This window comes from Ostrea edulis, chromosome 1, assembly GCF_947568905.1.
Source record: "Ostrea edulis chromosome 1, xbOstEdul1.1, whole genome shotgun sequence".
Lineage (NCBI taxonomy): Eukaryota > Metazoa > Mollusca > Bivalvia > Ostreida > Ostreidae > Ostrea > Ostrea edulis.
In genome coordinates, this window is record NC_079164.1 from 48989549 (window position 1) to 49014309 (window position 24761).

A 24761-nucleotide genomic window follows, 5' to 3' on the forward strand; every position below is an offset into this window, starting at 1 on the left:
AAAAACTTACCTATTTAATATCTCTTAAACCATTTAAGGTAGGGATTTCATGTTTGTGTATATATTCTTTATGGCAAGACCTTGTTATACTTTCAAATTGGTGTTGACTTTAAACAACACAGCAGGGCCAAGGTGGCTCAGGTGATCGATGCGGCCCTCTTTTTATATATATATATATATATATATATATATATATATATATATATATACATGTATTTGATTGAAGAACAAAAACATTGCATTCTAGAACAGGGAAGCACAATTCTAAGAGTCTATCAATTTTTCTAATTTGAAGAACATATGTTGAATACATGATTCAATTTACTTTGAACAGTAACTGAAGTTTTTTTCAATACAACTTTACCAATCTAGCAAATCTGAATTTATATTATTATTATCATACAATTATTGCATAAAAAAGGCATAGTATAATACTAAAAAAAAATTTTTTTGCAAAATAGAGATAAATTACTAAACACTCAAATATGATTTTACTAAGCATGTTTAACTGAGCTATTAGTATAGGAAAGGAAATGGGTCTGATTTATTTTGAATGAGTATTATTATTAGGGAAGCATGGAAAGCACTGATGGATTGAGGGGAGGGGGGGGGGGGCACCTCCCTGCAATGTTCTCAGTTTAATGCAATGTGTGTTTTTTATCAGAATACAATTTGGTTCACAAATTTTATGGAGTAGATTTATATGAATAACATACATAATGTATATCACTTCATTTTAATATTACTTAAAAAAAGATCTTCCAAAACATGTTTTATTCTTCAAATCATGTAACAAACCCGGAGTTAAGCCAAAATAAATTAAACAACATTGAATAACAATTTTATTTTGGAATGATTGAATTATAGGGCCTATAGCATTTGGAAACTGCAAAAATAAATGAAAACCCTGTATGTGTAAGTATTTGAGCATAACATGACTGTATATACAAAGTACATTAGTACTATAACATGACTATACCATACGTACTGTAACATGTATGACTGTACAACATGTAAAAGATTACTTTACAACACGTACACTGCGTCACTATGACTTTACATGTACACTACGTCACTAGTACTATGACTGTACAATATGTACCAATCGGAACTCCTCGAATGTCTCGCGCACTCGACATACGAGTGCGCGAGACATTCGAGGAGTTCCGATTCCAATATGTACACGAGTACTGTAATATGATGACTGTACAACATATACACTACGTCACTATTACTATGACGTACTGTACAACATGTACACGATTACTGTACAACATGTACACGATTACTGTAACATGATTACTGTACAACATGTATACGATTACTTTTAACATGCATTATGTAATGATGGACATGATAAAAATTACACTTATTCCGACCAGAAAGCGGAAAGGGAGTTACACTGAGTTGGGGTTAACCATTACACTAAATAGTATGGGAACGTATTCTGCCTAATGTACATGTATACCGATTGCGCTTTAATAGTCAGCTGTTAATGACTGTCATGCTTTGCGCATGATATACGAATATTTAGACAATAACTTGTGGAGTGGGGTGAACTGCCCTGTTTGCCGATGACTTTATATCCACGGTCACGTTCAGACAGCTGAATAATGGCGGGGGTTTGGATGCATAGCTGAAGATCTTTAACACGATAGAAAAGCTTCCCTGAAAGTAAAAATCTCCACAGTGAATTCCCACGCGTAATGAAATTTGCAAAATGCCGAATATCTTCATATTTGAAATATACGAAGATTTGAAATTTAATGCAGCACTACCTCCTTTAGTTGGGACAGATTTTTGTACTGGAAAGATCCCTTTTGAGATTCTGTAAGCAAAAAATAAAAACAGAAAATATTCATTCATATCGAGAACCATGGATAGTATATCGAAATTATAAAATGGATACATACGTCCTTTTTTGATGGGACATTTGATGAGGGGCAGCTCTTTGGCAACAATCTGGCAAGTGATGTCTTGATCCAAAGAAAATATAGGACTGCCACCATTATAGACGGTTATATCAGCATAACCCTTAACAAAGTCGATGGCTGTCAACGAAATAGAAAAATATGTAGAGGAATTTCATGGCATGTATACGCATCTGATGACAGTAATGTTATAAAGAAACTTACGATCCACGATATCAAAGAAAATTTCAACAGATTTTTGTGGGTCGATGATGCGGGGTTTCCACGTCACGTTTATATGTGAACCCGGTGGTCCTGAAAAAAGTTTGTATTTTAAATTTTCCATACATTTAGAAGCTGCAATTTTCTCTCAAAGGCACATCTTTCTTAAAAGATACAAATGAATTAATTCACAATGAATTGCACAATTCATAAAACATGCATATGCTTTTTTGAAGAAAAAAAGTATATACATATATGTACCGCAATTGATGGCTTTTCCAATGTCGTCGTCTTTAATCCACTGTATTCCTGACAAAGGGAGCATGTTTTTAACCTTCCTCATCTTGGCAGCATTGGACAGCATTGTCAACAAAGAAGAAGCAGAAAATCTACGAGATCCCGCTTCTCCTGGGACTTCAAACTCCTTTTCATTCTGCTCCTCACTTTGTCTCCCGCCAAATCGGATAATTTCTCTAACGTTAATCTGTTTGTCTACCACCATGTACTTTGGAAATTCCCATCTCTCTCCATTTTCTTGAGAGTAGGAAAGGGAGACAGAGAGAAGGATGGCAGCTAGCACCTGTATGGTCAAACCTCTCATAGTCACTGACTGTGGAAAAAAAGACCGACTCATGCACACGTTATGCACAGGCTCCAGAAGTTTTTTAACAATATAATAAAATTGTCTTCCTCTAAACAAACTATTCACAGGAAGACATTTTTAATATATATATATATATATATATATATATATATATATATATATATTTATTTATTTATTTATTTAAAAAACGACGAGAGCCTGTTACGTCATGCCATACTTGTAACATGCAATACAATTAGCTTTCAGAGTGTTACATTTAAACATTCTTCTTATAAAACTCTGCACAACAGGTCTATTGATCAGATATTGTCTGGAGGAAAATGGGACTTTTCCAATATTTGTCAGTACATAGGCGTAGCTTGGGTTCGAATATTACCTAGGCAGGGGGTCTGGGGGGCGCAGCCCCCCAGAAGCTATCGACATTTTAACAACGTAAAAGGTGGATTTTTTTTACCGAGGCAGCTGTCTCGGTTGCCTCAATGGAAGCTACGCCACTGCAGTACTAAACATACAGACTGCCTCTTTGTATTTTATTAGTCGATAAAAGAACTCTGATCTTGCAACTTGACATAAAGACCAATATTTCTAATGAAAAACAGTTGATTTACAAAAAATGAATGCAAGTAATGACCTTATACTTTGCATTATGGGGATATAAAAATAATAGAAGATTGGGGTAATTATTTTGCCATGATCCCATTGTTTTATTTTTCCTTATAATTACAAACAACTTAGAAATTTCTTCTGAAATTTCCGCATAATTTCATAGCCTTCTATGTTTCGATTCCCGAAGCAATGAAATTGCACGTTCTAAATGTTTACCCCTCTAGAAATGGTTTTATTGGGTTGTTTGTGTCTTTTTGTCCAACACAATTTGGTTTCTTGTGAATACCCCCCCCCCCTCAGATACAAAATATGACCTTACGTGTAATAGTAAATTTATCATCCAGAAACAGAGATATGGGTAGTTTGGCAATTTAGTCCTTTTGATAAAATAAAACCATACAATTTAGTTCTTCAAATGCCCTCGGTAGTTGTAATGACCCAGGTTGTGAGCGTTTAAGGGTATTTTTTGAAAACACAAGAAATAAAACTTCCTTGAAGTATTAATGTCCGTACAATGAAATCGATCACCACGAATTCTAAATAAATTTTCAAAACGAACATTTGCACCGATAGAAACTTACTTTTTTTGTGAATCTGGGATTAACTATAATCCTTACTTCAAACAGCTGTAGGACTAAACGAGAAAAACGAAGAAATCTAGGTTGTGAAAAAATTCAGACTTCCTGGTTGAATTTTAAGGGTTTTATACTTGGGTTTTCTCTAAAGGTGCTAAATATAGCTTACATGTATTTTAAACGTCCGCCTATATCAGCTATCTAGAGCCGATGATTTTTAAGACATGCCTTTACAAAATACGTCTATTGAAAAACATTTGCAGGTAAGAGAGGCACACATACCATTTATACATATGAAGCATTGCCAATTTTATGTAGCAGTAATGGATTTGGGGTTGAAGGTAACTCCCGAGGTGTCATTTACTGAGGGTAGGTAAGACAGTCATCTTCGCCAACACTGAAATAACCTTTCCCAAATGTGGGTGCACTAAATTTAGAAATGATTCAAATTGGTGCAACCGGGATCGTCACAAGTCTTCCTATTTTAGCATCTAAAGAATCTCTTTACCGTACATTGAAATCAGCTGGGAATCACTACATGCAATAAATTGTCGGTACAGAGATAAATTATTAAACGACGCGTCATTATCTATCAGCTGAAATGGTGAAGCGGGGATCAACTCGGTTGGATATTGGGACTGCGCCGGTAATGACGTCAGTGCGAATATCCACCCGAGCTGAATTTCAGCCGAGATTAGGGTCAGAATATCAATGCCGGTGTTTTAAGTAGCCTTTCCTCCATAGTAACCCCCCACGCACCCACCCCCGAAAAATGGCTATATAGTAACCCATCTCTAGAGGGGTATCTTCTCCCAATAGCAGGGTTACCCCCTCAACATTTAGAAAGCAGATTATGGAAAGTCAGTCGGGCTTTGTACAAAAAATATTGATATTGCATTTGTATGAATATCGAAAAGTGTAATTAAGTTGTCAATAGAATGCAGATACAATGTACATGTATTTTCATAGAGACAAATTTTTAGAGATATGCTTTACGGAAGTATAAAACATACGAAATTATATAGGCCTATATAAAAAAAAAAAAAAATTAAATTCATCCCAACATTAAGGCCTCTTGGATTTTTAGGATTTCCAGTTGGATTGTAGAAATGAGTTTGAAAAATTCAAGAATAGTCGCTTTTTCATTTTTGTAAACTAATATTGCCAAAATAAAATCCACGAATCAGAGAGAAACGCACATGAATGCAAGTAAAGGATTGCAGTTTTAACACTTGAATGATTTTATCACACATATTTTGAAACTATTTATATGGAACTTTAAAGTAACAAGAGGCCCATGGCGACATCGCTCACCTGAGCAGCAAGTCCTACATGTAGCAATAAACAAGCTTGAACAAACTATCATCATACTAACACTTTGATTCAAAACAAATTTTAAAGGTAACAACTAAATTTTCATTATATAATTATTATCTCCCCTTGTAGAGGCCCTCCATTTAAACAAATCTAATAAAAGAATAACTTGCGCCAAGTTTGGTTGAAATTAGCTTAATGTTTTTTTAAACGTCGTCAATGCATTCTCAATATTTCGCTATTACTGTGGAATCATTTTAATTCGGGGGGGGGGGGGGGCAATGTTCGTGGGTAAGCAAAATCTTGCTCTGGTGTAACGTGTAGCGGTCACTCAGCCAAGTGCTGATCACGCTCGCCGTTGCTTAACTTGCGTAATCAAGAGAGAGACTCTGGCACATCACTAGAAAAGCTACATGTAGTTCGCTAGCGAGGCAGTACAAGTTCCCCCTTATACATTCCGTTACACTTCCCCCCCACTCAGGGAAGCTTCGTCCCGAAGCTTAGCGTGATTTCTCTCTGAGTGTTTGGCACCTGCTCAGTAACAGTATCCCGACGACAACCACCGTCGTCCCCGGACAAATCCACGTCCATACCCAGAGCTCCGTAGATACTCCACCTGAAATCCACGTCCGTACCCAGAGCTCCGAAGATACTCCACCTGAAGCAGGCCTCCGCCAAACACCAGAGTCACTACGCTGTCACCAATACCCAGCCAAATACACGTGCTGATCACGTTCGCCGTTGCTTAACTTGCGTAATCAAAAGAGAGACTCTACCACATTATACTGGAAAGGCTAGCTCATTAGCGAGGCAGTATAAGTTCCCTCTTATACTGTCCGCTACACTGGTTCGTGGGAACGTAATTTTGTGGGTAAGCGATGTCACTAAGAGAGATAAGTCTAATTGGTTTAAAAATGTTCGAAGACACGTAAATTGATGGGTAAGAGTGATCCACGAACATCAACCCCCCACGAACAATGATGATTCCACAGTATATCTACTTGTAGAAGAGCGTGATCCTTCATTTGAACAAGTCCCGAGGAGATCCGGGTTACAATAGGTCCTTAAGTAGTAACCCTTGATTGTCGTAAGAGGCGAAGAAATGGGACTGTCATTCGGATGAGAACGCAAAAACCGAGGCCCTGTAACACAGCAGGTGTGGCACGATAAAGATCCCTCCCTGCTTAAAGGCCATGAGCGCCGATCATAAGCATAGATTTTGCAGCTCTTCAACGGCAATGGTGACGTTTCCATATGAGCGAAAAATTCTCGAGAGGGATGTTGAGCAATATACAACCAATCAATCATTTGAATAAATTTGAATTCCCTTTACCCACGGTTGCTTTGTGCCAAGTTTGGTTGAAATTGGCGCAGTGGTTCTGGTGAAGAAGTCGAAAATGTGGAAAGGTTACAGACAAACGAACAACTAGTGATCAGAAAAGGTTTAGAAGTGCATGCTAAAAATCAAAACTTTTTCAAAATATTCTTTGTATGGGAATAAAACATGATAACGTTGTTCATCTGTCAGATTTAAAATAAATCCATCTATGGAGAAATTTTGTATACGAATATGTATAAAATCAAAGTACTGACAGTACAGCTGGGAGTTGCACTGCCTGGAATAGTTACGATTATATCGATAACATGAATGGTTCACATCTATCAATCCACCAATTACTGAGAACAGTTGTGGAAAAGTTTCTTCTCAAAAACCTCTCATTCAATTGAAAAATGTCACTTTCTCCTAATGAGGAGTTAAGAATCATGTCTAGCGAGAGTAGTAGCAAATTGGAATCAGGGGTAGGCAATCATAAACGTTGTAGAATCTAAACGTTACTCCACTATCTGTATGAAAAGTTTTTGTGTTAATCAAATGGAGAGAGACAATTTTGATTCCTCGTACGATAAATACTTATCTGTTGAACTAACAAATTCTGAGTTGCCTAAATAGGTGCTGTTTTACAAGCACGAAATATTCTGATTTTACATTCTAAATATATGATTGTTTTACATAACAATCGACTGAAAGAAATTATATTTGTTGAATGATAGATTTTTTTTTTAAAAATCCCTATCAAGGGAATTTGGAAATTAGCTCTCCATTTAGGATATATAAGAAATATAACCATTTTACTGGGGAAAAACTACTATATAGCCATTTTACTGGGGAAAAGTACTATATAGCCATTTTACTGGCAAAAATTACTACAGTATATAGCCATTTTATTGGGAGTAAACTACTATATAGCCATTTTACTGGGAGTAAACTATTATATAGCCATTTTATTGGGAGTAAACTACTATATAGCCATTTTACTGGGAGTAAGCTACTATATAGCTATTTTACTGGGAGTAAACTACTATATAGCTATTTTACTGGAAGTAAACTACTATAATTATAGCCATTTTACTGGGGTGGACTACTATACATGTATAGCTATTTTACTGGGAGTAAACTACTATATAGCTATTTTACTGGGAGTAAACTACTACATGTATATAGCTATTTTACTGGGGGTAAACTACTATATAGCTATTTTACTGGGAGTAAACTACTATAATTATAGCCATTTTACTGGGGATAAACTACTATATAGCTATTTTACTGGGAGTAAACTACTATATAGCTATTTTACTGGGAGTAAACTACTATAATTATAGCCATTTTACTGGGAGTAAACTACTATATAGCTATTTTACTGGGGATAAACTACTATATAGCTATTTTACTGGGGGTAAACTACTATATAGCTATTTTACTGGGAGTAAACTACTATAATTATAGCCATTTTACTGGGAGTAAACTACTATATAGCTATTTTACTGGGAGTAAACTACTATAATTATAGCCATTTTACTGGGAGTAAACTACTATATAGCTATTTTACTGGGAGTAAACTACTATAATTATAGCCATTTTACTGGGGGTGGACTACTATACATGTATAGGTATTTTACTGAGTGTAAACTACTATATAACCATTTTACTGAGAGTAAACTACTATATAACCATTTTACTGGGAGTAAACTACTATATAGCTATTTTACTGGGGGGACTACTATGTAGCTATTTTACTGGAGGGGGGACTACTATATAGCCATTTTACTGAGAGTAAACTACTATATAGCCATTTTACTGGGAGTAAACTACTATAATTATAGCCATTTTACTGGGGGTGGACTACTATACATGTATAGCTATTTTACTGGGAGTAAACTACTATATAGCTATTTTACTGGGGGACTACTATGTAGCTATTTTACTGGAGGGGGGACTACTATATAGCCATTTTACTGAGAGTAAACTACTATATAACCATTTTACTGGGAGTAAACTACTATAATTATAGCCATTTTACTGGGGGTGGACTACTATACATGTATAGCTATTTTACTGAGAGTAAACTACTATATAGCTATTTTACTGGGAGTAAACTACTATAATTATAGCCATTTTACTGGGGGTAAACTACTATATAGCTATTTTACTGGGAGTAAACTACTATAATTATAGCCATTTTACTGGGGGTGGACTACTATACATGTATAGGTATTTTACTGAGTGTAAACTACTATATAACCATTTTACTGAGAGTAAACTACTATATAGCTATTTTACTGGGGGAAAACTACTATAATTAAAGCCATTTTACTGGGGGTGGACTACTATACATGTATAGCTATTTTACTGGGAGTAAACTACTATATAGCTATTTTACTGGGAGTAAACTACTATAATTATAGCCATTTTACTGGGAGTAAACTACTATATAGCTATTTTACTGGGAGTAAACTACTATAATTATAGCCATTTTACTGGGGGTAAACTACTATATAGCTATTTTACTGGGAGTAAACTACTATAATTATAGCCATTTTACTGGGGGTGGACTACTATACATGTATAGGTATTTTACTGAGTGTAAACTACTATATAACCATTTTACTGAGAGTAAACTACTATATAGCTATTTTACTGGGGGAAAACTACTATAATTAAAGCCATTTTACTGGGGGTGGACTACTATACATGTATAGCTATTTTACTGGGAGTAAACTACTATATAGCTATTTTACTGGGAGTAAACTACTATAATTATAGCCATTTTACTGGGAGTAAACTACTATATAGCTATTTTACTGAGAGTAAACTACTATATAGCTATTTTACTGGGGGGAACTACTATATAGCTATTTTACTTGGGGGGGGGGGGGGGGGGGGCTGGCTACTATTTATACCCATTTTACTGGGAGATAAAGGCTACTATACAACACCGGTAACCAATTCTAATTCATCTTCTATCATTATTGATATTGTTATCATCATTAAGAGAATGTCATTGAATAGAAATATTTCTATGTGTTTTGAGAGAAGAAAACATGTAAGAATCATAGGAATGCAGAGATCGGTTCGGTTGGTCCACTATGATGCATATACATGTATATGATATATTGTATGGTAGTCCGGTGCTAAACCGTTTAGCGCCATTATATGTATGTCAGATTTATCTAGAGCCGCTCAGTCCTGGTTGGTATAGCTTGTAGAAAGGTGCATTTCTATGCGTGACAACACAAGACTGCATACTAATTTCTTGCAAGCATTTTCTCTGCTCATTCCATGAATACGTCTGATGTTGCGCAGTTGATTGTAACAAGAATGGGAGATTGAACTAATATGGCTATTCCAACTAAGTACACTGTCAAAGAATACGTCTAGGTTTCTAAAACACTTTGAACTTGTGATGAATTTCCTAAAGTAAGTTGGTACATGATGATGTGATATGGATGATGTCTCGTTATAAACACTATGAATTATGTCTTTTCTTCGTTAAGCTTTAACAAGTTCAAAACTTACCTATGATTTAAGGAATTCAATTTATAACGACCACATTTCATATCTAGCAATCGATGGTGGGATTTTTGTAATCATGGTAACATTTTGAAGGGTGCATGAAATAAAAATAGTCTACCATAGGAATTTTCAAAATTGTGTTTACACTGCTTGATTTATTCCACCTTGAAGTTAACATTGAGGTGTATAGGAAGAGCGTGTTTTAATAAAATATTTCTAAAAGAAACTATATTTTCATGCAAATCCCTTGGTAGAAAGTTACATAAACTTTCTCTTTATAAAAATATGAAATGACCGTATGACAGGTTAAGTAGGACTTGATCTATGCAAGCGCTGCACCAGTGATACAAAGAGTGAACCCCAAACACCTCACGAGAATCTGATGGTCTCTAATATCAAAACCTGCTGAAAGGTCCAGCATCACTAGAGCAACACAGGGTTCTCTGTCCAAAGCTGTCATGATATGATGTACCTGAAAGACCAGTGTCTTTTGTGTGATATGAAGGATATGCAGACTGGGCTACATCATTCAGCTGGTTTGAATCACAGCCTCTCGACGTTTTGTAGAAATATCTATAGTTAAAAAAAAGTGTCTTCATGTAAACAAACTGTTTACAAAGTATATCACACCGCCATCTTGGTTTTCTTTTTTACCAGCTGCATCGCTTGCAATTTTCGGCGAAAAGTTCGATATAATATGATACTAGTAATTAGACCTCTACCGTTTAGTAGCAACTCTGTCGAGGTCTTACCTCTCGCATCACACGGCGAACTGCAAATAAAGTCCATGCATTAATCGGCTATAGTCAACCGTCAAACATCATCTACTGCTTCTCAAATGCGAAAGCGGTGAAGGTACTGTTCTGTGAACGATTTAGAGCCCCCTTCTACTGAACGAAAAACCTATACTTTACTCGTAACGACATAGTTTCAAATTATTCTTATTTCCCTCAAACTTTTGTCCATACGGTTTCTCGATTTCTTTAAGAGGAAAAACGTCTTGTCATTACGTTGAACTGTCTGAGGAAAACAAAATGATAAACTACTTTAGTACTGTGTTAGATATATGACCCTTTAAACTCTTTGAATGTTCTTGCAAACCAAGATTTCTTGTCACGGAAGGCGTTGACACGATAAAGAAGCCTAAGTACGTCTTTGACCGCCATGCCTATATTAAAAATGTTGGACCTCACCTAAAGCTCTTGAGTTTTATATATTATTGATACATGCTCGAATGCATACAAACAAACAATAATAGTAGAGTATCCAGTTAAATAGCTATGCACATCATATGTTCACTGGAAGTCCTCCCTGAAAACTAGAAATTGCGTTTAAAAAATTCTCGATGGTAGTGAAAATATAAGATTGTAGAAGGAATCGAGAGTCAGACGTTTAGCAACTGTAGCGAAGGAGCAACTACTACCTATCTTTACGTCTTTTGTTTGATGCGGTCATGACACAAGCGGGGCTTGCACTCGCAACCTCCCGGTTACGGAAGTTTACGTACGCTCTATAACCATTGAGCTATCGCGACTGGTAATTGTCCTAGAGGCGCTCTATAAGATATCTATCATCATTTAATGATATACATGTATCACCTATTAGAATAGTCGGTATCACTTAATGGCAGTAAATACCAACTCAGACCCCATGATAGTCTAAAGTGTGTGATAGGTATGCAATCAAGGGCTGATCCAGCACCGGCGCATCGGATACCCCTCCTCCTCCACACTTATGGAAATATGTCCAAAATACTCCAATAGATGTCTTTTTTTGTCAGAACTCTGTAGCTTCCAGGAGACAGCTTAATCGAGTTCTGCCACACCAACATGAAGGGGACTGCGCGGTTCAACAGCATTCTTTCCGAATCCTTCGACATACGAAGCGGAGTCAAACAGGGCTGCGTGCTCGCCCCAACCCTCCTTGGGATTTATTCACACTCCTCCAGAGACACGCCTTTGGCACAGCCCAAGAGTGTATCTACCTGTGGACCAGATCTGATGGCAGGCTCTACAATCTTGTTCGCTTAAAAGGGAGGACAAATGTCCGCACAACCCTCTTCAGAGAAATGCAGTTCGTTGATGACGCCGCAGTTGCGACTCACACCCAACGCAATCTGCAGCTAGTGATTGATCACTTCGCCCAGGCCTGCAAAGACTGACCATTAGTCTGAAGAAGACAAACATCCTTAGCCATGACACACTGGCACCACCAGTCATCACCATTGACAACTATAAGTTCGACGTCGTCCACCAGTTAATGTACTTTCGGTCCACCGTTACCGATAACCTCTCCTTTGACGCTGTGATCAACAAAAGGATCAGAAAGGCAGCCACAACACTCGCCCGCCTGACATCAAGATTGTAGACAAATCCCAAGTTGACCATGAAGACTAATATGGCTGTGTACAACGCCGACGTTCTCAGCACTCTCTTGTATAGTAGCAAGACGTGGACTACGTACGTCCACCATGAGAAAAGGCTCAACACCTTTCACTTCAGAAGCCTCTGACGCAAACTCGGTATCTCCTGACAAGACAAGGTGACCAACACTAAAGTCCTGTATCGCGCTGACCTCCCCACCATGTATACTCTGCTGAGACATCGTCGGCTGCGCTGGCTAAGCCACGTTCGCCCTATGGAGGATGGCCGAATCCCCAAAGACGTCCTATACGATGAGCTTGTTGCAGGGCAGAGAAGCATTGGCCGCCTGCAGCTAAGGTACAGGGACGTGTGAAAGAGAGACACGAAGGCGATCAACATTAACACTATGTCCTGGGAAGACCTTGAAAATGACTGCGTTCTGGAAAAGCACCCTTTACAAACAACTGCACGCTGGTGAAGGGAAGATGACAGAAGTGGCAGAGGAGAAGTATCCCGTGGGGATCCGGGTTAGAATAGGTCCCCAGTACCCCTTGCTTGTCGTAAGAGGCGACTAAATGTGGCGGTTCTTCGGATGAGACCGCAAAAAGCGAACCCCCGTGCCACAGCAGGTGTGGCACGATAAAGACCCCTTCCTGCTCAAAGACCATAAATGCCGAACATATGCCTAAATTTTGCAGCAATAGTGACGTCCATATGAGTGAAATATTCTCGAGGGGGACGTTAAACACTATTCAATCAATCAATCAGAAGAGAAACGAGCCCTCAGAAAGGAAACGACAGCCAACAGACCAGAACCATCGTACAGATGCGACCAATTCGTCAGAAACTGCCACTCTCGCATCGGTCTCTACAGCCACTAGAGGCACTGATCAAGTTAAGCAGACTCCCCAAACAGATAGTGGACGGAGGGTCACTATCTATGGTCAGTCATGACCGAAGGAGGCCTGCTGCTGTAGCGATAAAATCTACAGTAAGAGATATGAACTACTGTGTATCGTATATACCCACAATGTGCGATATAATTTACAGTATGTAATGTAATCAAATGTGAGATATTTACTGTGTGTGATATAATCTACAGCGTGTGATATAATATACAGTGCGTGATATAATATACAATGTGTGATATAATATACAGTGTGCCATATAATCTACAGTGTGGGGTATAATATACAGTGCGTGATATAATGCAAAACTTATATGGTACCAATTTTGATGCACCAGATGCTCATTTCAACAAATAATGTCTCTTCAGTGATGCTTAAGGTGAAATTTTGGAAATTCGATATAACCATTAACTTGTAAGAGCTAAAAGGAAAACTAGAGTGCCAAAAACTGGAGCCAAATTCGTCCAAGGATAAGAGCTATGCATGAGGGAGATAATCTTTAATTTTGAAATGAATTTTATCCCAGCAATAATCTACAATGTGTGGTATAATATACAGTGTGTGATATAATATACAGTGTGTGGTATAATATACAGTGTGTGGTATAATATACAGTGTGTGATATGATATACAGTGTGTGTTATCATATACAGTGTGTGACATAATATACAATGTGTGATATAATCTACAGTGTGTGATATAATATACAGTGTGTGATATAATATACAGTGTGGTATATTATACAGTGTGTGATATAATATACAGTGTATGGTATAATCTACAGTGTGTGGTGTATTATACAGTGTGTGTTAAAAATCTACAGTGTGTGTTATCATATACAGTGTGTGATATAATATATAATGTGTGATATAATATACAGTCTGTGGTATATTATACAGTGTGTGATATGATATACAGTGTCTGTTATAATATACAGTGTGTGATATAATATACAGTGTGTGGTATAATCTACAGTGTGTGGTATAATATACAGTGTGTGGTATATTATACAGTGTGTGTTATATTCTACAGTGTGTGGTATATTATACAGTGTGTGTTAAAAATCTACAGTGTGTGGTATAATATACAGTGTGTGATATAATATACAGTGTGTGGTATAATATACAGTGTGTGTTATAATCTACAGTGTGTGATATAATCTACAGTGTGTAGTATAATATACAGTGTGTGGTATAATATACAGTGTTTGTTATAATATACAGTGTGTGATATAATATACAGTGTGTGGTATAATATACAGTGTGTGATATAATTTACAGTGGGTGATATATTATATAGTGTGTGGTATATCATACAGTGTGTGTTATATTCTACAGTATGTGGTATATTATACAGTGTGTGTTAAACATCTACGGTGTGTGTTAAAAGTCTACAGTGTGTGTTATAATCTACAGTGTGTGGTATAATCTACAGTGTGTGATATAATCTACAGTGTGTGATATAATCTACAGTGTGTGATATAATCTACAGTGTGTGGTATATTATACAGTGTTTGTTATAATATACAGTGTGTGATATAATCTACAGTGTGTGGTATATTATACAGTGTGTATTAAAAATCTATAGTGTGTGGTATAATATACAGTGTGTGATATAATCTACAGTGTGTGGTATATTATACAGTGTGTGTTATAATCTACAGTGTGTGGTATAATATACAGTGTGTATTAAAAATCTACAGTGTATGGTATATTATACAGTGTTTGTTATAATATACAGTGTGTTATAATCTACAGTGTGTGATATAATCTACAGTGTGTGGTATATTATACAGTGTGTATTAAAAATCTATAGTGTGTGGTATAATATACAGTGTGTGATATAATCTACAGTGTGTGGTATATTATACAGTGTGTGTTATAATCTACAGTGTGTGGTATAATATACAGTGTGTATTAAAAATCTACAGTGTATGGTATATTATACAGTGTGTGTTATAATATACAGTGTGTGTTATCATATACAGTGTGTGATATAATATACAATGTGTGATATAATCTACAGTGTGTGATACAATATACAGTGTGTGATATAATATACAGTGTGTGGTATAATATACAGTGTGTGTTACAAATCTACAGTGTGTGGTATAATATACAGTGTGTGATGTAATATACAGTGTGTGATATAATCTACAGTGTGTGGTATATTATACAGTGTGTGTTATAATCTACAGTGTGTGATATAATCTACAGTGTGTGGTATATTATACAGTGTGTGTTAAAAACCTACAGTATGTGGTATAATATACAGTGTGTGATATAATCTACAGTGTGTGGTATATTATACAGTGTGTGGTATATTATACAGTGTGTGGTATATTATACAGTGTGTGTTAAAAATCTACAGTGTGTGGTATAATCTACAGTGTGTGTTATAATCTACTGTGTGTGATATAATCTACAGTGTGTAGTATAATATACAGTGTTTGGTATAATATACAGTGTGGGTTATAATATACAGTGTGTGATATAATATACAATGTGTGGTATAATATACAGTGTGTGATATGATATAGAGTATGTGTTATAATATACAGTGTGTGATGTAATCTACAGTATGTGGTATAATATACAGTGTGTGATGTAATCTACAGTGTGTGGTATATTATACAGTGAGTGTTAAAAATCTACAGTGTGTGGTATAATATACAGTGTGTGATATAATCTACAGTGTGTGATATATTCTACAGTGTGTGGTATATTATACAGTGTGTGTTAAAAATCTACAGTGTGTGGTATATTATACAGTGTGTGGTATAATCTACAGTGGGTGGTATAATCTACAGTGTGTGGTGTATTATACAGTGTGTGCTAAAAATCTACAGTGTGTGGCATAATATAGAGTGTGTGGTATGATATACAGTGTGTGATATAATATACAGTGTGTGGTATAATATACAGTGTGTGATATAATCTACAGTGTGTGGTATATTATACAGTGTGTGTTATAATCTACAGTGTGTGATATAATCTACAGTGTGTAGTATAATATACAATGTGTGGTATAATCTACAGTGTGTGATATAATATACAATGTGTGGTATAATATACAGTGTGTGATATGATATGCAGTGTGTGTTATAATATACAGTGTGTGATGTAATCTGCAGTATGTGTTATAATATACAGTGTGTGATGTAATTTACAGTGTGTGATATAATCTACAGTGTGTGGTATAATATACAGTGTGTGATGTAATCTACAGTGTGTGGTATATTATACAGTGTGTGTTATAATCTACAGTGTGTGATATAATCTACAGTGTGTAGTATAATATACAGTGTGTGGTATAATATACAGTGTGTGATATAATATACAATGTGTGGTATAATATACAGTGTGTGATATGATATACAGTGTGTGTTATAATATACAGTGTGTGATGTAATCTACAGTATGTGGTATAATATACAGTGTGTGATGTAATCTACAGTGTGTGATATAATCTATAGTGTGTGGTATAATATACAGTGTGTGTTAAAAATCTACAGTGTGTGGTATAATATACAGTGTGTGATATAATCTACAGTGTGCGATATAATCTACATTGTGTGATATATTATACAGTGTGTGGTATATTATACAGTGTGTGTTATATTCTACAGTGTGTGGTATATTATACAGTGTGTGTTAAAAATATACAGTGTGTGGTATAATATACAGTGTGTGGTATAATCTACAGTGTGTGTTATATTATACAGTGTGTGTTATATTCTACAGTGTGTGGTTTATTATACAGTGTGTGTTAAAAGTCTACAGTGTGTGTTATAATATACAGTGTGTGGTATAATATACAGTGTGTGGTATAATATACAGTGTGTGTTATAATATACAGTGTGTGTTATAATCTACAGTGTGTGTTATAATATACACTGTGTGATATAATCTGAAATGTGTTATTCAATCTACAGTGTTATATAATCTACAGTGCGTGGTATAAATCACAGTTTGTGATATAATTCACAGTAAGAGATATAATCTAAAATGTTATATAACCTACAGTATGTGGTATGATTTAAGATGTGTGATATAATCTACAGTGTGTTGTAAAATTTATAGTGTGTGATATAATATACAATATGTTGTGTAATATAATGTGTTATAGTATACAGAGTGTAGTATAATCGGTATTTTGTGGTATAATCTACAGTTAGTGATGCATAGATAATCTGCAGTGCATGATATAATTATTCTACAGTTGCTATAATCTTACAGTATGTGATAGAATTTCCTAAGCTTTCCCAAATTGACATCAGTGAATTTAAGAGAAATATAAATGTTTCATTGGATTTATAGAAGAAACTAGACCAATTGATGAGTTAATTACACCCTACGGTGAAAAACCACGCACCATTCGGGAGTTAACAATGACGTTGCAGACAAAGGAATGCTTATTAATGTTTACATTATATTCGGATATCATACCATTTTTGGGAGTTAAACGTTGTTCAAGTTCCTTAGCCCATCACGCACTGCGCGCATGAATATATTGCATAGGATTTTGGTGTGAGCCTCATCACATCCTCGTTTTGTTTGAAATAATACATATCCCAAAAAACGTACTCCAAACAATATAATCCTATAATTAAAAGCTAAAAGATCTAAGTACGGTATATGCCTTTTACGGATAAAAATGCAAAGTTTCTTATATTTGGTAATTAAATACATGAAAGGCAAAGATAACGAACTCATAACTCCCACAAGGAATACAAAATAAGAGTTGGGCAAAAACGGACCCCTGGGCATACCAGAGATGGGATCAGGTGCCTAGAAGGAGTAAGCATCCTCTGTCGACCGTTCACACCCGCCGTGGCTATTTAAAATAACAAAAATAGCACAATCCCACATATATTTTATTTATTGAATGTACAATAGAGTGTATAAATATAGGTTCAATCGCTCAATCTTATCCAACCCCTACCCCTAGGTTTTGAAATTCAAGTTAGGTGTGTTAAATTATTATCGGTAAGCAAAATCTTTCAGACAAAGTATTGGATAAAAGATTAATACCACTATGTCTCAAGAAGGGTTAGACATAAACTTGATCCAGGTTGCCATGGAAACGAATGATTATGCTATAAATCCTACAAAATTGTCTTAGAATGCATTTCAACTTTGAATTACCTCTAAGAAACTGAGAATAAACATGGTACACAAACTACTTACAAGAAATTAAAAGCTTTTGTTACAATAGCAACATTTCCCAGTTACATAATGTACCATGACAGTACACGATTGTCAAAAATGTTACAAATTGTTAACGTTTATTTTGGGGTATCGGTATTTTTTCCCGAAATGAATCATTTAATCAATTTCATTTTCTATAGAATATTTACAAAGAAAAACCATAATTAAAATATGCATCTGCCCTTGTTACTATGACATATTTTTTCTATCTACACAATATGAAGAGTTCCTGAATATAATTCTTACACAGCAGGGAATGTTCTGATGAAGGTTATAGAATGGAATTGAAATATGGATTTACTATATTTGTATTAATTTCTATTTGACTGCAATATACATTTTATGTTGTTTTTATCTGGGGAATTAACTCATTCTTCTTGATTGCTGACACTATTGTCGTCATTGCATGTCGCTATCAATTAAAGTCCACCTCTCTAGCAGCATCCTCAAAAGTGTCCGTCCAGTTTCTGGCACCGAAAATAGATCTTTGATACCTTCCAAACGATAAATACAATACAATAAAAGCAATATGCCCACACATCCCAACAACGCGAGCACCATTTTTGCAAGAGCAATACCAATACCAAGCTGAAATTGTTACATTATCATATTTCGCCCAAAAGAGTATACATTTTCGCACTTATAATGTCAACTTTGAATTTTGGCACTTATCATATTGGGAATTCTATCGCTGACAAGCATCTCAAACAAAATCTGGTCTGTAAAATGCTTTGCTGAATAAGACTTTGCGGTTTTCAACTGATAAACACCGATGGTATATGTAAGGTGTCCTAATATTTCGTCCTCTGATAGCTTTGGAAATGGCATATTGTCATCGCCTGCAGCATCTAGTTCTATCCATTTCATTGATCGCTTATCCAAACCTGTTCATAAACAAAACTAAAAACAATTAGATTTCATGTATATAATAGATATTAATAAATGTGAATAAAAGCCATATACATATATAACAGTCATTGCTGGCATAATACTAACCATTTTTCTGTACAAATCCCTGAAGCTCATTGGACCGTTTGGCCAGGGCTGTCATTTTACATGCTATTTCAATATCCTTGTCATAAGTACCACTGTTGAAAGGAGCTCGATATTTTTGCAGATACTGCAAACTATGCGAATAAAGTTGCCAAAAAATGAGATTGGGCTGTTAGTTAATATCCTCCCAAAGTATTTCCAAGTCTTCATTCTCCCGTTCACGGACTCAACAACCCAGCTGACCTACTCGGGTTTTTATTATTAAAAAGTAATATCGAACTTCAGGATTTACATGTTTATCAAAATAATAATGGAGTGCGAGTTGATTTAATAAACAATTTTAGAAATGTAGCAGCTCTAATTCTGATTTAAACAGAATATTTTATTTATACCCGGTGTACTATGATGAAGCTTAGCGTTACATTGGTTACTAATCGAGAACAGTTTACTTCTTCTGTAGTTAACTGGTTTTGTCCTCTTTGAAGAAAAACTGGCATCTCTTACTTAATCCCAAGATCTTGTATTACGGATTCTAAATCTATAAATCCTCTATCGACGACGAGAATATCATTTCTTTTATCCATCTTTTGATTTACTCTGTGTTTGAACGAATGGAATGGTTCAGTATAGAAGCATCATTATTTTTGGCATCAGCAAGGTACGGTTCTAAGACATTGACTAAATAGCCTGTAGTTGAGACGATCATCATCGGTTTCAAGAGAGGACGATGCTTGTGGAGGGTGTAGGATCTCCTGCTAAATGTGTAATTACCGCTCTTTTGAATATATATGATGTCCCGTCCAGTACAAAAAGCGCATATTTTAAATTATGACCACTACATAAACAGATATGGTTGTTTTAAAAAAATGATAGGATAAGCAGCATTTGACCCAAATGACAGGTTGCATTGGCAAACTAGATCGTTATAACGACCATAGAATTTGCAAAATGCTGGTTTTAAACGAGATTGTTGAAACCCGTCTGACATCAATTTGTTTGTCAGTAGCTTGCCTAGATTTAAAAACTTATTATACGCAGAACAAACTTTTGCGTATCGGATCAGTTGAGAGACACACACCATATGCCAGTAATAATGGAATATTGCTACATAAATATGGGAAGTTGACGATGGAGAAGCTGAAGTCATCCGCTTTGTCATAAAGTTGAGTAATTAGCTTGCCGTTAACATCTATGTTCAATAGAATATTTAAGTACGAAGCCGATGTGGAGGACTCTGCGGTGTCTACTGGGATGTATCGAATCGGCATATCAATGAAAAAACTCGTAATTATTGTTAATAGACGAAACGACGTCGATATATTTAAATGTCGAGTTGAAGACCGCAGCAAGAGCTTTTTCTTCTCATGTAGAAGCTTTTGAATAAATTCTACCTCGTAAGATGATAAAAATAGGTCAGCTAATAAAGGAGCAAAATTCGTGCCCATGAAAATTCAATCAGACTGTTGAAAGACCTGATCACTGAAGACTACGAAGTTATTGTCAATGACGATCTCCAGATCTTTTTTTTAAAATACAAACTTCGTGGTTCTTGCGCATAGATTCAGAGGGATGTTTAACAAAGTAATGGCTGAAGAAGCAACTGTCTATGATGTCAAAAAGTTTAGTCTTTAATTCATTATAAGAAAGGGTCCTGTAAAGCGTTGAAAAGTCATACATTTTAATGTTGTTGATTTGAGAAATTTACTAAAAGATCTCTAGATTTTTTTAGAATCTACATTTGTTTTACACCATTTCTGGCCTATGTTGTGGCACAATACGTTTGAAGCTTCTCCATCACAGCTGTTAATATTTTCGTGAGGAGCACAGATAAGGGCTTGATAGAACATTTACTGGTTCCAGCAATGTAAATGTACAATGCATCTTTGTAAGATAAGAAATCTTGTATAGGAACTGTAACTCGTATCCATTCATCCTAGTAACTGGGATATTAAATGTGTTTAAAAATGAAGCATGGTTTTGAAGAATTTCATCTTTTGAAAGGGCAGTTGGATTGAAAGGGCAGGTGGAGTACAAGTAAGATTACCAAATGTGAAATTAATGTTCAACTTGTTGTGTCCAGCTGAAGTTTAGGACTTTTTGAAATAAGTGATTTCAGGTCCTTATTTTCAATTACCCGGTATATCACCATCGTCCAGCTGGACTGTATAGTTGAAAGAAGATGAAGAACAAGAACACGTAGGTGGATTATGTATAAGATGGTCTATATCTAGGCACTGTAGTAAAGTGTGTTTATCTTGATTGATATTATGCCGTTTCGGTAATATTTCAGCCACTTTACGGTCGTAAAGTTTGTTTGTAATTAAAAAGTTTGGATGCAATAACAGAATTATGCTGTTGGGGAAAAAGAGCCTATGATGGACAACATCCATAATCACAGAATTTAGTCTTTACTCTGGATTTGAAAAATCCAAGTATGGACTACTTTTGGCTTCTTCAAATAACGTATTCAAAACTCTCAATGGAACAGAGTAAAGTTTTGTGCGACTATGATGTGGATCTAACTGTCTGTTGACGTAAGGTAAAGGTGAATCAAAGTGACATCATGTATACTTGGTCTTTATACGAACGATGTCCACAACTGCGTTTACGTCGTTGTGTATTTGGGAAAAGTTTCAATATATTCACGTTATTTAAAAAATGATACTACAAACTATCATGAAATAGACTATCGAAACTCTTCAGTGTTGAGAAGGTATAGAATTCAATAGTGACCATTTGCAACTGCTTCGAAAATGACAAACTTGGTTTATCGTGGGATTTATACTATGCAGAGGTAAGAAATGCAAGTTACATTGTGATAAGGAATTCATAGGATGTTAAGGTGAAAAGTTGAAGCCGGCGAGAAATTCAGTTTAACCCATTCTAATCGTAAAAATAATCTGAAAATATTACTAGCTCTGTAAATCCGCAAAATTTGTTTTGAATTCACAATACACTGCACATCCTTTCGGTTTTCATGATTGATTGCGTATTGTTTAACGTCCCTCTCGAGAATCTTTCATTCAAATGGTGACCACTGCCGGTGAAGGGCTGCAAAATTTAGGCATGTGCTCGGCGCTTACGGCCTTTGAGCAGGGAGGGATCTTTATCGTGCCACACCTGCTGTGACACGGGAATTCGCTTTTTGTGGTCTCATCCGAAGGACCTCCTCATTTCGTTGCCTCTTACGACAAGCAAGGGGTACTGAGGACCTATTTTAACCCCGATCCTCACGGTCGCATTTTAGAAGTGAGAATCTTTCGGATAGGACCTTAAAACGGAGGTCCCGTGTCGCGCCAGGCATCGGCACGTTAAGTAACCCTCACTGCTACGGCTGTAAGCGCAAAGTATAGGTCTAAATTTGTGGAACTTCACCTACATCTAGTGACGTCTCAATATGAGTGAAAAATTCTTGATGGGACATAAATCAATCAACCAATCCCTGTTGATTTTCAGGTCACAGTATCAATGGTCAAATTATTCTGTACATAGGAAAATATTGTCCACTGAATAGTTTGAGAAACCTTAACTACACTGGTTCATCCTTAAGGAGAAGATGAACTCAATCGATTTTGAGGCCACCGAGTCAAATGTCATACTACTCTATGATATGAGAAAGTATCTTCTGCTCAATATTTTGTTAACTTTTTGCATGACAGACATCAAACTGGGTACACTAGTACTAAAGAGTAGATGACCTCTACTGGTACCCCCTAAAGAGTAGAGGACCCCTACTGGTACCTCCTAAAGAGTAGATGACCCCTACTGGTACCCCCTAAAGAGTATAGATGACCCCTACTGGTTTTCAAGTCACAAGATCAAAGGTCACGACTCAAATGACTGGGTATTTGGAAATGTACTCAGTATATTGAGAACCCTTATCATAATTGCAAAGACTATTAATAGCCAGAATGTATAGGTATAAATACGTAGAGAGAGACTATGCGATGATATATATTTACAACGCACTACATATTATGGTGGCTTGTCTAAATGTTTTGTATAGCATGACTCCTTTTCATTTCGAATTTCACAAGGTCATAAATCTATTCACTCTGCATGTAAAAATAAATCTCTGATTATCTTTAGAAGTCTTTCCTAGATAGAGATCAAACATAGTATTGTTGTTGCCCCTAACTAGTAGATTCTCAGTAACAAAGTCTCTTTCACTATCATTACCAACAATCGATCCTTTTCCAATATTGCCAAACGGAGGCATGTTTCTAAAAACTTTTTTTATTTAATTTCAAATGAGAGAAATTACTGTGTTCTAATTTACTTTTTCAAGACATTCATACATTAAACTATATAAATGGAAACGTGCATCAATTTTTCACGAATTTCGACATGCCTTGTTGACTCTAGTTATTGCGAGTCCCGTACGGGATCAAAACGAGATCCATGGACCTTCATGGCCTCAATCTGAGTATCGTACAATAAAGATTCAAAGAACATCATTAGAAGTAAAAAGGTGAAGATCACGAAAGGTGTAAACAACAACACATGGTAGAGTTCAAAATACGAGTTTTATTAAAAAAAAAGAAAAGAAAAAAAAGAAATTAGCTCTATGTGTGACACAGAGCTCCAGAATATATGCTGGTACTAATTGTCAAGATGTACTTTGAAAATCTTCTATAGAAACACTTCTATGTTCTTGAATGACCAATTCAAATATGGACAATAGTAAAGAGGGGGAATTAAACAACCAATGAAATTGGAGAGTTCTATATACATTCTATAAATATATTTACACGGTGCTGACCATTATCGTCCCATAATCTATAAATACATGTAACTTTAGGTTGCAGGGAAGTTTTTTTTTGGGGGGGGGGGGGATCTGAAACGTGGACAGGGGATATACATCAAAGTCAGATTATGACAGACTAATGAAAAATCACATTTTCCTCTTATGTCAATGCTTGTATTTCATATTGGTGTAGTTAATAAATTATGACCCTAAATTACATGCTCTGAGCGTGTGTGTGCGTGCGTTTGTCTATACATAGTGGTGCTAGTGCACCAAAAAAAGCGTGCATGCGTGTGTGTTTTACGTCTTTGAAAATATGTTCTGTTTGAAATCATCCAAGTGAGCTTTCGTACATTCGTATACTACTTTTATTACAAACAACCTATACATTATTCCACATACTCACACGTATTTGTAATTATTGCGGACAAAACATTTGTAAAATAATGTAATTTTC

General features: G+C 35.8%; 1 protein-coding gene across 1 annotated transcript; it reads right to left on the reverse strand.

Moving 5' to 3' along the window:
* Positions 1 to 829: 829 nt before the first annotated feature.
* Positions 830 to 4960, reverse strand: LOC125651687 (uncharacterized). Its single transcript, XM_048880396.2, has 6 exons — positions 3924 to 4960; positions 2394 to 2742; positions 2136 to 2225; positions 1914 to 2051; positions 1779 to 1828; positions 830 to 1668 (listed from the first exon to the last, which is right to left on the reverse strand). The coding sequence occupies exons 2-6, from the start codon at positions 2731 to 2733 to the stop codon at positions 1531 to 1533; spliced, it is 756 nt and encodes a 251-aa protein (XP_048736353.1). The 5' UTR covers positions 2734 to 2742; positions 3924 to 4960; the 3' UTR covers positions 830 to 1530.
* Positions 4961 to 24761: the final 19801 nt, after the last annotated feature.

Coding starts and splice junctions, on each gene's coding strand:
- LOC125651687 (XM_048880396.2), bottom strand. CDS start 2,733: ATGAGAGGTTTGACCATACAGGTGCTAGCTGCCATCCTTCTCTCTGTC. Junction 2,052..2,135: donor TTTCTTTGATATCGTGGATC/GTAAGTTTCTTT, acceptor TTTCGTTGACAG/CCATCGACTTTGTTAAGGGT. Junction 1,829..1,913: donor ATGTCCCATCAAAAAAGGAC/GTATGTATCCAT, acceptor TTTTGCTTACAG/AATCTCAAAAGGGATCTTTC.